Source organism: Acipenser ruthenus, chromosome 2 (genome assembly GCF_902713425.1).
Source record: "Acipenser ruthenus chromosome 2, fAciRut3.2 maternal haplotype, whole genome shotgun sequence".
Classification (NCBI taxonomy): Eukaryota; Metazoa; Chordata; class Actinopteri; order Acipenseriformes; family Acipenseridae; genus Acipenser; species Acipenser ruthenus.
This window is the reverse complement of record NC_081190.1, coordinates 109,954,026-109,968,641: the sequence shown is the minus strand read 5'-3', so window position 1 is coordinate 109,968,641 and position 14,616 is coordinate 109,954,026. Positions and strand designations below refer to the sequence as shown.

The 14,616-nt window shown below is 37.7% G+C and overlaps 1 protein-coding gene across 1 annotated transcript in view; it reads right to left on the bottom strand.

The window, feature by feature from the left end:
- gabrg1 (gamma-aminobutyric acid type A receptor subunit gamma1) overlaps nucleotides 1-10,030 on the bottom strand; it is a 48,248-nt gene extending 38,218 nt beyond the window's left edge. Inside the window, exon 1 of the mRNA XM_059006423.1 lies at nucleotides 9,657-10,030. Coding sequence (XP_058862406.1) covers nucleotides 9,657-9,760 — 104 coding nt within the window. The 5' untranslated portion in view covers nucleotides 9,761-10,030. The remainder of the gene's footprint in view (nucleotides 1-9,656) is intronic.
- Between the last annotated feature and the right edge of the window lie 4,586 nt (nucleotides 10,031-14,616).

Genomic DNA, 14,616 nt, shown 5'->3' with positions numbered 1-14,616 from the left:
GACAGAGGCTGGCGCTGCCAGCGTTTCATAAATCACTCTTTTGCGATCTGTATGAAAAATCAGTAACTTGGTATTTATAATCACATAATTACATACAATGGTAGGTATACCAAGGAAAGACGATTTTTAGAAAGAATAAAAATTGATACAGTTATTGAAATAGTTGGTCAACACAAATTCGTTCTATTCTGCAAGTTGTCAGGAAGTTTAATCACAAAGAAAAGAAAAAGTGGCAGATGATTATGGATGAAGTAAAAACACTGCGGAGCAGAGAACAGTACCAAGAAATGGATAGATCTAGTGAGAAGAACTAAATTAAAAGGGAAAAGAAGAAGGGAGATGAAAAAGACCTCACATGAGGAGGAAACATTTGTCTAAATATTACTGGTGAAGTAGCTGTGGCTGGTATTGAGAGAGGATTGGAATAAGCAAAAAAAAAGAAAAGCAGATAGTGAAGCTCTTCCTGCTGCCTTTCACCCAACGTAAATAAACATGTCTTTTGTTATCCATCTAAGTAAGCAATAATGAAAAAAGATAAATAGTTATAAGTTACACAACTTGTTAATAAAATGCATTATTATTATTATGATCTTACCCACTGTCTACCAATATCTCCACTGGTAAAGCAATATCACAATTTGCCCAAATGAAACTGCCATTTTTACTCCCAGGGAATCAAGTGACAGCATCTAACACAGACATGTTGGCATGTGAGATGGCTTGAATATTAACGGAATTAAAATCTTTACTGCATATATATATTATCAGTTTCTCTGGTTTTACTATTTATAGGTATGTGTTTGGGTAAAATGAACATTTTTGTTTTATTCTATAAACTACTGAAAACATTTCTCCCAAATTCCAAATAAAAATATTGTCATTTAGAGCATTTATTTGCAGAAAATGACAACTGGTCAAAATAACAAAAAAGATGCAGTGTTGTCAGACCTCGAATAATGCAAAGAAAATAAGTTCATATTCATTTTTAAACAACACAATACTAATGTTTTAACTTAGGAAGAGTTCAGAAATCAATATTTGGTGGAATAACCCTGATTTTCAAGCACAGCTTTCATGCGTCTTGGCATGCTCTCCACCAGTGTTTCACATTGATGTTAGGTGACTTTATGCCACTCCTGGCGCAAAAATTCAAGCAGCTCGGCTTTGTTTGATGGCTTGTGACCATCCATCTTCTTCTTGATCACATTCCAGAGGTTTTCAATGGGGTTCAGGTCTGGAGATTGGGCTGGCCATGACAGGGTCTTGATCTGGTGGTCCTCCATCCACACCTTGATTGACCTGGCTGTGTGGCATGGAGCACTGTCCTGCTGGAAAAACCAATCCTCAGAGTTGGGGAACATTGTCAGAGCAGAAGGAAGCAAGTTTTCTTCCAGGACAACCTTGTACTTGGCTTGATTCATGCGTCCTTCACAAAGACAAATCTGCCCGATTCCAGCCTTGCTGAAGCACCCCCAGATGAGTCCAATTTTCATCTTTGCCCAACACCTGGTCATCTAATGGTTAGACGGAGACCTGGAGAGGCCTACAAGCCACAGTGTCTCGCACCCACTGTGAAATGTGGTGGAGGATCGGTGATGATCTGGGGGTGCTTCAGCAAGGCTGCAATCGGGCAGATTTGGCATGAATCAAGCCAAGTACAAGGTTGTCCTGGAAGAAAACTTGCTTCCTTCTGCTCTGACAATGTTCCCCAACTCTGAGGATTGTTTTTTCCAGCAGGACAATGCTCCATGCCACACAGCCAGGTCAATCAAGGTGTGGATGAAGGACCACCAGATCAAGACCCTGTCATGGCCAGCCCAATCTCCAGACCTGAACCCCATTGAAAACCCCTGGAATGTGATCAAGAGGAAGATGGATGGTCACAAGCCATCAAACAAAGCCGAGCTGCTTGAATTTTTGCGCCAGGAGTGGCATAAAGTCACCAAACATCAATGTGAAAGACTGGTGGAGAGCAAGCCAAGACGCATGAAAGCTGTGCTTGAAAATCAGGGTTATTCCACCAAATATTGATTTCTGAACTCTTCCTAAGTTAAAACATTAGTATTGTGTTGTTTAAAAATGAATATGAACTTATTTTCTTTGCATTATTCGAGGTCTGACAACACTGCATCTTTTTTGTTATTTTGACCAGTTGTCATTTTCTGCAAATAAATGCTCTAAATGACAATATTTTTATTTGGAATTTGGGAGAAATGTTGTCAGTAGTTTATAGAATAAAACAAAAATGTTCATTTTACCCAAACACATACCTATAAATAGTAAAACCAGAGAAACTGATAATTTTGCAGTGGTCTCTTAATTTTTTCCAGAGCTGTATATATATATATATATATATATATATATATATATATATATATATATATATATATATATATATATATTGTTTTGTTTTACTATTGTTTGAAACTCAATGTTTCTCGTTGTTATCTAAAAATACGTTTGACCATCCTAAGATTAGTTATCTCCCTTCTTGTACAATCGGTACTTTGATATTATATCTGAGTCTGTATATGCTGCATCAAGAGGATTTGACGGCCCCTAAATACTCTTTCCCTTCTGATTTATCTGCCACGTCGATGGCGGCATGGTATGTCTTATAACAGGATTTGCGATGAAAATTGCTACTTGCAGTTGCTGTCTGGCTTTGTCGCACATTTCAGTAAAAATCTGCTACGTCGCAGCCCTGCGAACGTGTTATGAAACCCAGATTTTAATCTGCGAGGTGCCTGCGACTGAGATTCTCCGCAAATCGCTTTTTCATGAAACAGGCCCCTGGCTTTTAATAAAATAAAAGTCAGTTAAGTGACGCCTTCACACTGACTGACTTCAAACAAATCAGTAATTCGACGAGGATTGCTATGCTATGCTGGCATTGGAATACGTTTTGACGTCCCTGTGCTGTATATCAAAACATCTACGTACTGTATTCAAAAACCATGTGTATTGATTGATTTTTACTTCAACACAATCCTGTAGTTTAATTTTGCCCCAGAGCTATCATTCCAGAATGTATTTCAAATATTGACACACTTCCATGGACATTCACCAAAGAAAATATCTGTAACTAAATTGAGCTAGTGGGGAAAAAGCTTTCTCAAACAAGATACTAAAAGTTTATACATATCCAACTTAATGCAACTCTTACAAAATGGCATGAACTGAAGAATGCATCTGAACACAGCAACCCTTGGCCTGAGATTAACAATTACACTTTTTTTTTCTATATTAATGCATATTTCTGGTATTTTCGATCCAGCGGGAAGCTATTAGAGACCTGGCATATATTTGAAACTTTATGGCATCAGTGTGGAGTAATGGTTAGCGCTCTGGACTCTTGACCGGAGGGTTGTGGGTTCAATCCCCAGTGGAGGACACTGCTGCTGTACCCTTGAGCAAGGTACTTTACCTAGATTGCTCCAGTAAAAACCCAACTGTATAAATGGGTAATTGTATGTAAAAAATAATGTGATATCTGTATAATGTGAAATAATGTATAATGTAACAATTGTAAGTCGCCCTGGATAAGGGTGTCTGCTAAGAAATAAATAATAATAATAATAATAATAATAATAATAATAATAATAATAATAATAATAATAATAATGGCATGTTTAAGTTAACTTGGGAAAATAAATCACAAAAAACATTTACTGTAAGAAACTGCAGTCGATCTCATAAACACTACCAGATCACACGCATATTTACCAAAGGTCACGCAACCCCTTGAAGGAATCCCTATCTTTTTATTTTGAACCAAATTCTTGTGGACATGAGCATGCCATAGTGCAAGTCTCTATGATGAATGTTAGTCATCCAGCATATAACCCCTGTGGGTTGATGCTCAGAAAAAATGAAATGTGCTGCATTTATATACGTTTACTGTGCGGCACCAAACAAACCGATACTCAGCAACAATGCCAATGTTAATGCACAAATATATACATACTGTGCAAATGCTGTACAATTTTCCTCTCTGTTCACCTTTAAATTACATTTAGAAAAGGACTTCAGCAGATTTCCTAAAAGCTATTTACAAAAAGAGTCATTAAGACTGCACCATTCATTTTGATTGGTTTAGTGGATTTAATGTTTGCAGGCTTCAGATTGATTGTACTTATCGATCTTGCCACTTCTGATTTACAGATGCCACTTAACTGGTTGTGTTAAAAGACCAATGCACTTCATGTTGTGTTCATGTGCTAGATATTTCAATTCTCACCGTGTTATTATGCAGTGCTGCTAGTTTATGAAGTACCTCATTTGAGTTGGGGGGGGGGTAGTAATGCAATACTTTGGTGAAGATAAAATCAAGATTTTAACCACTGGCGATCTAACCAATATCATCTCCTTTAGTTATAAAACATCAACTAAAGATGCATTAGCAAAGATACTGGAGGCAGTTTGCGGTCGACTGCTATGACACTGAGCATTACAGTTATGTGTTGCTTCTCATTTCCAGACATGACAACTTGCACCTGCTGTTCTCCCTTTTTGTGAACTGTGTTATTTCTAGGCATGTCTAAAATAAGGGAAAAAAAAGCTTCTCTTCGAATTCCCCAGGAAGCGAATGCCGCTTCTTTGAAAACGTCTGTCTATATGTCATGGATGAATAGAGATTGGCAGTGAGGTATTTGTCTTTTCTCGGACAGTCAGTCACGTTCCTGTTTGTGTACTCGGGCAGTCATCTCTTTTGTTGGCGATTTTAATACAGGCATCACCATGATGTACTCAGATTTAAGACGCAGGTCATTTTTGAGAAGAAAAATTTGGTTTAAAAAGTGTGTCTTAAATTTTAAGGAATATGGTAAATACAACCCCCAGGGGCACATTTTATCCAAAAGTTAAGCGAGACAGTTTTAAAGAATGTTTATAAACATTCGATTATGCCAAACAGCCAGACAGATAATAAACCGATACAACCTTTCTAAAACAGTTAAAATGAAGTGGCAGCTTAATTTAACCAATAATAAAAAATCAATGTACAAAACAGTCCTCCAACAAAACATTCCCAAAACATTCCTTAAAACAGACACGGTACTGACCACACAGTCGCAGTCAAAAGTATTGGCATTGTATTGAATTGTTTTGTATTCGGATTTCCATGAGTGCACCTCATCGCTACAAAATGGCATTTAAACAAAGGGCAAAATGCACCGCTGTCACTCTTGCTACACAAAGTTGGAAATTGTTTGAGCTCTTGAAAAAACCTGAATCAGACACAAGTCGCAGAGCAGTTTGGTGTTCCCCGTTCATAGAGGCTTGCTGTAGTTCTAGGAGCGAGGCTCAGCTCGCAACACTAATCCTATTGGTTTCTCAACCTACATAGTCCAGGCTCACCTTCCAATACTTGTTTTGCAAGCCTTTCTCCTCCTCCTCACCACTGCCTCAGAGGTCAGAGGTCACCCAGCCTTGGAGTTGAGTTTTTTTGTTTTTCTCCTGTCAGACACACTGTTTGAGCAGAACAGACAGGCGGAATAAAAAATAAATTCATCTCGGATTTCAGTATTTTTTCAAGGTCTGTCTTAGACAGGGGTGGAGGGGTGTCTTTTTGTGTTTTTCTTTAGTGTTTACAAACTGCTAAAAATACATAATTTGAAGTGACAAAGTCGGGGTGAGTGAGTATAAAGACAGCATTTTTTTTTGCTTTTTTTTGCTATCTTCCAGTTCATTTAATTGTTCTTCATCCAAATCGGCATGTCTACTTACTACTTTTGGGGTTTTTTTCTGGTAATTGGTCACTCAGTTTTATAGCTTTACTGTACATCTGAAACTGTAAACAAGATGGCTACCGTTACTTTAAATTCTGTGAGGCAGAGCAGTGATTTCGAATATGTGACAAGGCGCCAACTGTCCATATCCATCCAATATACAGACAGCTGGAATATTGCTTGACCAATCACACTGCTTGTTTCACATTCCATTGCCAGCCCTGGATTATAAAGTTTATTAACATACACTTGCCTATTGTTTTGCTTTTACTTATTCTGTTCATTTCATATGTTGATGCACTTGCGTCATGACAAGTAATATGTATTTATTTATTGACTGATACATATAGTGTCTGGTGGCTAACACCGTCTAGAGAACACTTCAGCTATAAGAACACTTTGATTGCTTCCCAGGGGGTGTTCTCTTAGCCGCAGAGTGGAGTAGTGGTTAGGGCTCTGGACTCTTGACCGGAGGGTCGTGGGTTCAATCCCATGTGGGGGGACACTGCTGCTGTACCCTTGAGCAAGGTACTTTACCTAGATTGCTCCAGTAAAAACTCAACTGTATAAATGGGTAATTGTATGTAAAAATAATGTGATATCTTGTAACAATTGTAAGTCGCCCTGGATAAGGGCGTCTGCTAAGAAATAAAAATAAAATAAATAAAAATAGAGTAGGGGTGCGTGATAATACCGATATACCGGTATATTGCGAATTCATTAGGAAATACAATAACAGGTATTTGAACAACAATAGCAGTATTTTTGGTTAAACTAATTCAGGGAAACGTCTACTGGAAAATGACTGCTATTACCTCTCTCGATAATCACTTCCCACTAGAACTCGTAGTAGTTGTGCTAACACAAAAGAGAATATGACAGAAGCACACAGGGATTTCAAGCTGCTTAAATTCTGCAAAGCAAAGTCACACCTGTGGAATCATTTCCTGATAAAAAATCTAAAAAGGATGGCTGTATAGCATCAAACATTGCGGTATGTTGTTTATGCAAGGCTGAAGTAAAATATGCTGGCGGTACCACCAACCTTACATACAGTGGTGTAGTCCTACATCTTGAAGTACTGGAACGCCAATTAAATTATTGATTTTTCTAAAACAAATTATACAAATTCCCATTTTATTTGTACATTGAACTTGAGGTAACATTTAATAGGTAATGCATGCATCTCACATGGGACTTATAGGCTACTCCCCCTTGATCAGTGCTGCCAGACTGGCATCTTTCCAGGCACATTTGGCTATTTTTATCATGCATGTTTTTTTTCTATTCCTTTCGATTATGAGATCACCACCAACGAGGAACTTCAATCACCACGATGCCCTGTATAGTATATCCTCCCTGTCTTCAATCACCATGAGGTCCTGTATAGTATATCCTCCCTGTCTTCAATCACCATGATGTCCTGTATAGTATATCACGTCCTCCCCACGTCTTTTTTCTGGAGCTCTGCATCCAATAAAATTACGAATCACACAAACGCTCAGTTATGTTTTATTTGTCACCAATTTAAGAACTGTATCAGTGCAGTTTTAATTGTTTTTACATTTATTTTTACATTTATCTTCTCCGTTATTGAATCGTATTTTGTCATACTTGTACTTGCTAGAACCAAAGTTATTGAATTTATCTTGCTCTTAATTGTATTATTACTTGTACTGTGATTCTTGAAATGTATTTTTGTTTACGACTGTAAATAATAATTTTAAAAGACTATCAGCTTTAAACCTGTGTTTATGGCCACATTCACAGGGTGCACTTTTGAAAAATGTTTAATATAAAATTAATATAAATATCTTATTTATAATACAAATTTAAAAATGACATTATAAATCAATGTTTTTAGAGAATTTGAAATAGCTTTCAAACCAGCACTGTTTTTCTATTTTTCAAATTTTTCAAACATGCATGTACTTCAGAGGATCCAACAAAAAAGTGTTACTGGGCCTTTCATATGATAGTTTAATTTGTCATATTACATTCTAATGCTTTAAATTCCATAAAAAATGACAAAAAGAACAGTTTATATATGTAGATTTATTTTGGTAGCAAAAATCAACATCAGCATCATTCAGTGTTTAATTCCAATACTATTTGATTATTGAGCTTTGGTAAAACACTGTGTTCTTTTATTTTAGTAATTTAGGATTTCACAGACAGTAATGTCACCTGGTGTAATTACTAGGGTTTATTCCTATAGCTGGCATAATACTCAATAAATGTGTTTGTCATGTGTTGAATTGTGGTTTGTCAAACTTGTACTTTACTTGAACAAAAGTTATTGTATTTCTTGCTCTTATTGTATTACTTGTATTGTAACACTTGAAATGTTTTTGCTTACGATTGTAAGTCGCCCTGGATAAGGGCGTCTGCTAAGAAATAAATAATAATAATAATAATGTGTGTTTACTGGTGACCCCCTTTTCCAATTGGTCTACTCAATACACTAAATGTTGGGGGGAAGTGGCTTACTTATTGATACATGCAACCATTTTTTAAATATTTATTAGAAGTAATCTGATGCTCAGCAAACCTATCAACCTAAAGTAAATCCAGACTGTATGACCTTTCTGTCTTAATGTGTGAGTGTAACAGGGTGGAGGCTGGGCATGAACCAGAAGCTGCGCCTCACCCACAGTGCAAACATGAGCACCTTGTCGGCAGAGGTTGCAATTCCTAATGGCGGTGCATCGTTGAACACTGCAAGTGCATCGGAGCAAATTTGTAATCAGTAAATGTCGTTTGGAATAAATATCCTGTTTTGTTTTCATGGTTCAAACAATTCAATATTTGCATCGTTGTATTTAATTTATAAACGTGTTTATTATCATAGAAGCTTTTACTTCATTGCAGACTTGCATTCCATTACAAAAAAGCGTAGGATAATTATTTTGCAAAATACTGTTGCCATACATGTGTGGCAATACATTGCAATACTGTATTAGCCTTTTTTTAACGAAATAAACTGGCTCTATAATTAGTGTTACTTAGTTTCGTTTTAAACTTGCATTTATTACTTTACGATTTAAAAACATGTCATAAATACTGTAACGCGATATGAGTTCTTTGGAGATGCATGTTGCCATGGCGATTCAAGCAAAAAGCTCGTGCGCTGCATACAGGCTTAGAAAGACTTTCCACAAGGCATTTTGAGATTTTTTTTTTTTTTTTTTTTTTTTTTTTTGCATCTGTCCAGTTTTAACATCGCTGGATTTCCTTAAATGCTCATGCCCAAATTATATAAATGCAAAACTAACATTTAACACCTAGCTGATAAACAAATACATTATAATGTGGAATTGCAGAACAATACAATACAAATACAATTAAATAAATACAAACTACATATTATTATATAAATCTGGCATGTCCTTGATTACACTGCAATATTTCGATTGCATTAAGTTATATTCAATAAATGAGACGAGATTAATGCTGATATTATATATATATATATATATATATATATATATATATATATATATATATATATATATATATATATATATTGCACAGTACGTTGATTTACATTTAATGTTTGTGTTTACAGTAACTTAGGACTGTTAATTTTACACTAGATCGTTTATGAGTACTTTGTCAAAATAGTCCAATTTGTACTGGGGTAATGTCGTATGATACAGAATTAAACGAGAATTAAACATCAGGGTTTTGTCATTTGTAATTGTCACAGCAGTAGTAGACTTGTATATACGATCATTAATATTCGTGAAGGTTTTGCAACGTAACAAAAATGCGCAACTCAGCTCCCTGAGATTCTACATTCAACTGTTCCAGACCCAATGACACATCGTACATATTAAGTATCACTGACAGCGATCTTTGTCAAATGCCATTCATTATATATTTTTTTTCGTTTTGTTGTGTTTGTTATTTCTTGGTCTAACTTACCATCCACAGAGTCCAAGATAAGCCAGCAGCCACATAATCGACCCTGCCCTTCTGCATAGAGACGGCGGAGGAGCAAAAACAAATCTAGTTCTCTCGGAATCCATGATCTGTCTGTATCTTTATCTATGTCTTAGTAAGCTACGTGTTTATTATTTTATATTTATATTTTTATTGACATATAATATGGGAAAGTATTCCTTATCCACTTCCCCAACAGTACCAATACAATTCAGATGGAAGCACGACGATATAAAGAGTGACAGCACAGTTTGCCAATCAGTGCATTCGATTGTTGCATACATTATTTTATTAAGAATTTGCTCCAATAAGGTAGTGAAATTACCAAGACTTCCTGCTTATAAGAAAGCAGCTGCTTGAAGAAGTTAAACATTAATGTATACCGGTGGTACTGCATCTACAGCAACAATTGGTAACATTTTACAACTGGCAGACATTCCTCTTCTGAAATTGATCGATTTTAACAAAACCTTTTTGGTTTGCCTTTTTTTGCACAAGAGATTTATTTTTTTTAATATATGAATAGTTTATTATTATTATTATTATTATTATTATTATTATTATTATTATTATTAGCAAGTTAAGCACTGTTCCTTACTGTATCATTGACATTTTTTTTATTTAGGTAATAGACTGCAGAGTGGTGGAGAGGGGGGGAGAGGGGGGGGGGGGGCGGGTTGTGTTGTGCGTTGTTTTGTTCTGATTTAGAGTACAAGTTAGGAGAATAATTTATGAACAATTTATTGGATGGAATTGAAACAGTGTTTAGTGCTTCATAATTGCAGATTGTTTTAACCCCCAAACACTGAAGACAGCCTATATTTTTGTTTTTGCATGGGTGCAGTTCTTGCATTGTAACCATGGTGATTTTAACATTCTATTTGCAATCACAAGCAGTAAAGCTGCCTGGTTCTAATAAACACATATTGTACTGGCTTTCCTGCTGTAAATGAATATTTATTTATTAGAGCAACATTAAGATGCAGCTTGGAGGTTTCGTGTGGCTATTTTAATATAGATGTATTTTTGTAGGATGCATGGAGCGCAGCAATATTGATGTCGTTCGATATCAATAATAATTTCCATATTGCGACATTGGGAATAAAAAAAAAAAATCACATACCCTCGCAGAGACATACTTTTTATTGTTAATACTTCTAAAAATACAAACACAGTATAATCAAGTTTATTTTATATTAAGATACAACAAACCCTATACATATCATTGTCAGTCTTGTAAGCAAACACCACACACTAAAATATTATTTAACCATTTTATTTCATTGATTGGCATTTAAGTATCATAAGCAATTTGCATGCTGCATTAAGCACTGTTGGCATTATTTTGAGATATACTCATGAGTCAGCAGTTCTTTGCATTTTGTCCATGTGATTACTATTAATGTATTTTTTAAAATGTGAACTTTCGGTATTATAAAAGATGTACTTTTTTAAACATAAAAACACATCTCAAAATAATGCAAGATTATTAGACTAAGTTAAAGTAAGTTATTGCTTTTCATATTTAAATATCTGTTAACGTCTATGATTTCCATTACATGAGAGTAGCTGTTAAAACTTCATGCAGATATTGGACTCCGCTCTCGCCAAGGTAAGCACCAACTAAGACATAGCTTATTTTACTGTAAACTAATGTGATCCATCTGTTTCCTTCCATCTGATGATGTGGATATCCTTCTGCCTGGTCTTGATGGCTAAAGTGTAATTCTGGCTCCAGGGATCGGCCTATTTTGCCTTCCTGGCGCATCAGCACACACAACCACAGTGCTGCCTCCCTAGCGCATCGGCATGACAACCGTCTGGACTGAGCTGAGTAGGGTACTTCTCTGGGGTCTTCAATTGGGCACCTTCCATCCTTGGTGTTTAGTCGACTAGCCCACAACACCTTAAGAGGGCTCGACAGTGATTCTGGCATCCCAGCATCACCTACCCTTGTCGGCAGCTCTGTGTTTACAGGATGCTGGAGACACCCGCCCAAGACTTCTAAGAAATTAAAGAGAAAAATATCCCTAGAGTCTGCGAGAGCGGGGGCGGAAGATGACTCAAGGTTGGACAACACGGGTAACGACTTAGGAACGGAAACGGATATGAGTATGGAGAGTACTTCACAAAAGACTAGTTCAAGATCTGCAGTTAGCAAAGACATGGAACTCCAGGTTTGTGTCTGCGGCTGAAGCAAGGCGACAACGGTCAGGGGTTCGAAGATTCATCAAGGGAGAATGAAATGCTTGAGGGAGAAGGGACAAGAGCCTCGCATTGATCAGTACTTCTTACGAAGTCAGTCAAGTCAGTCAAATGAAATCCAGCAACAGGAAGCAAACCATAGTTCGCAGGATATCAGCACCCCTGTCATAGATGTGAGGGGGACTTGCATGGATACAGTTAGTGATGAACCTAATGATCCTTGTGAACCCGGTCAGACAAACCAGCATAAGAGAGAAAAGAACCTCAACGGGCACAAGCCTGGAGTTAAATGGCCAAGAGCTTGTGAGAAAACTGCATGGGACACAGTAAACACAGATCTCTGCTTTGTATTGGAAAGGTTAAGTGGAACAGTTGAAAAGAAACTGGATAAATTTGGGGACATCATCTACGCATATGGAAGTGAGAGGTTTGGAGTTGAAAAAAGGAAGGAAAAAGTACAAACTATTCCTGGAAAGTCTAGACGGCAGCAGGAGATTGAACGCTTAGTTAGAGAAAGGAGACAGCTGAGGAACCAATGGAGAAGAGCAGAACAAAGTCAGAAGGAGGGACTCAATCTCTTACAAAGGGTCATAAAAGATAAGCTTGCAACATTGCGCAGAGCTGAGCGCTTACGGAAACGCTACAAAAAGAAGGAGCGTGCGAGAACTAACTTTTATAAAGACCCATTCAAATTTGTAAAGAAGTTATTAACCAGTGAGAAGAATGGCACACTAAAAGCATCTAAGTTTGAGCTGGAGAGATATTTGGAGGAAACACATACAGATTCAAAAAGGCAGGAACCTATGTCAGGTTCTACGAACCTATGCCTAACCTATGTCAGGTTCTACGAATCCTGTGGAAATTGATGAAAGTAGTATGGGAAAAACAGGTTATACCAAGAGCATGGCGCCGAGCATGTGGAGTCTTTATACCTAAAGAAAAAGATTCTACAAGCATCAGTCAGTTTCGCCCTATGTCCCTATTAAACGTAGAAGGCAAGATTTTCTTCAGCATTGTTGCTCAGTGATTGTCAACTTACCTATTAAAGAACTGATTCATTGACACTTCAATACAAAATGCGGGCATTCCAGGTTTCCCAGGATGCTTAGAACACATCAATGTGACCTGGCAACAAATTCAATCAGCTAAAAAGGAGAGGAATTAGCTCCATGTGACATTCCTGGATTTGGCTAATGCATATGGTTCAGTGCCACATAAACTTCTTTGGGCAGCATTTGATTTTTTCAGTGTACTGATGACAATAACAAATTTAGTGAAAGCCTACTTTGGAGATTTGCAATTTAGTTTTTCAACTTCAGAATTCAGCACTACATGGCAATGCCTAGGGGTTGGAATAATGGCAGGATGCACCATTTCTCCACTGGCTTTTACCATGGCAATGGAAGTAATCATCAGGGCATCAAAATGGGTAGTAGGAGGAGAGCGCTTGGCTTCTGGAATGCGACTACCACCAATTCAAGCATACATGGATGACATGACAACCATGACTACAAAAGTAGCCTGCACTAATCGGTTATTGGGCAAATTAACTAATAACATTGAATGGGCACAAATGCAATTCAAGCCCACTAAATCAAGGAGCATCTCTATAATTAAAGGTAAAGTAGTAGATAAAACGTTCTTCATTAATGGTGAGGCAATACCAACAGTGTCTGAGAAGCCAGTGAAGAGTCTTGGGAGATGGTACGATGGGGATCTAAAGGACAGAGTTTGTGTGGGAGAAGTTAGACAACAAGCAGTGGAAGGGTTGAAGAGCATAGACAGCAGCGCTTTACCAGGCAAACTAAAACTCTGGTGCTTTCAGTTTGGTCTACTGCTGAGGTTACTGTGGCCACTGACTGTGTACAAGGTTTCTTTGACAACAGTAGAGAAGCTGGAAGCTTTAATCAGTTCACACATCAGAAAATGGTTGGGAGTTCCACGCTGCCTCAGCAGAGTGGGACTTTATGGTAAAGGAATACTGCAGCTACCTGTCTCCGCTCTAACCGAGGAGTTTAAGTGCGCCAATGTCTGACTGGAAATGACATTAGTAGAGTCACGCGACAAATGCGTAAGGGAGGTAGCACCTGTGTTGAAAACTGGAAGAAAGTGGGCGACAAAGAAAGCTGTGGAGGATGCAAAGGCTGCCCTTCGAATTGGTGATATCATGGGGCAAGTTCAGCATGAAAGAGGGGGTCTTGGTCTCAGTTCAGCTCCTCCTACATGGCACAAGGCAGCTCCAACTCAACGGAGGAAGCTGGTTGTCAACGAGGTGCAAAAGCAGGAGGAGAGAATGAGGTGTATAAAGGCCATTTCCCAGGCCAAGCAGGGAGAATGGATGAGATGGGAGAGTGTGGAACAACGCAAGATTGGCTGGCAACTCCTATGGTCAATGGAACAGAGCAGGATCAGTTTCCTTATCAGGTCAACATATGATGTTCTCCCATCACCACAGAACCTAAACCTCTGGGTAGGAGAGGATCCCTCATGTCCTTTGTGTTCATCACCTGCAACATTAAGGCACATTTTGACAGGATGTAAGGTGGCTCTTAGCCAAGGATGGTTTACTTGGCGCCATGACCAGGTGCCTTAGCATTGGAAGACAAGCTTAACATGACCAATAAGTTGCCACCTGTTCTATCAAAACATTACACACAAAAGACAACATTCCTCCTCCCAGGAGAGCAACCACCAAGAAAAGGTGTTAAAATCAGGCCTCACTCAGGACAACTGGAAG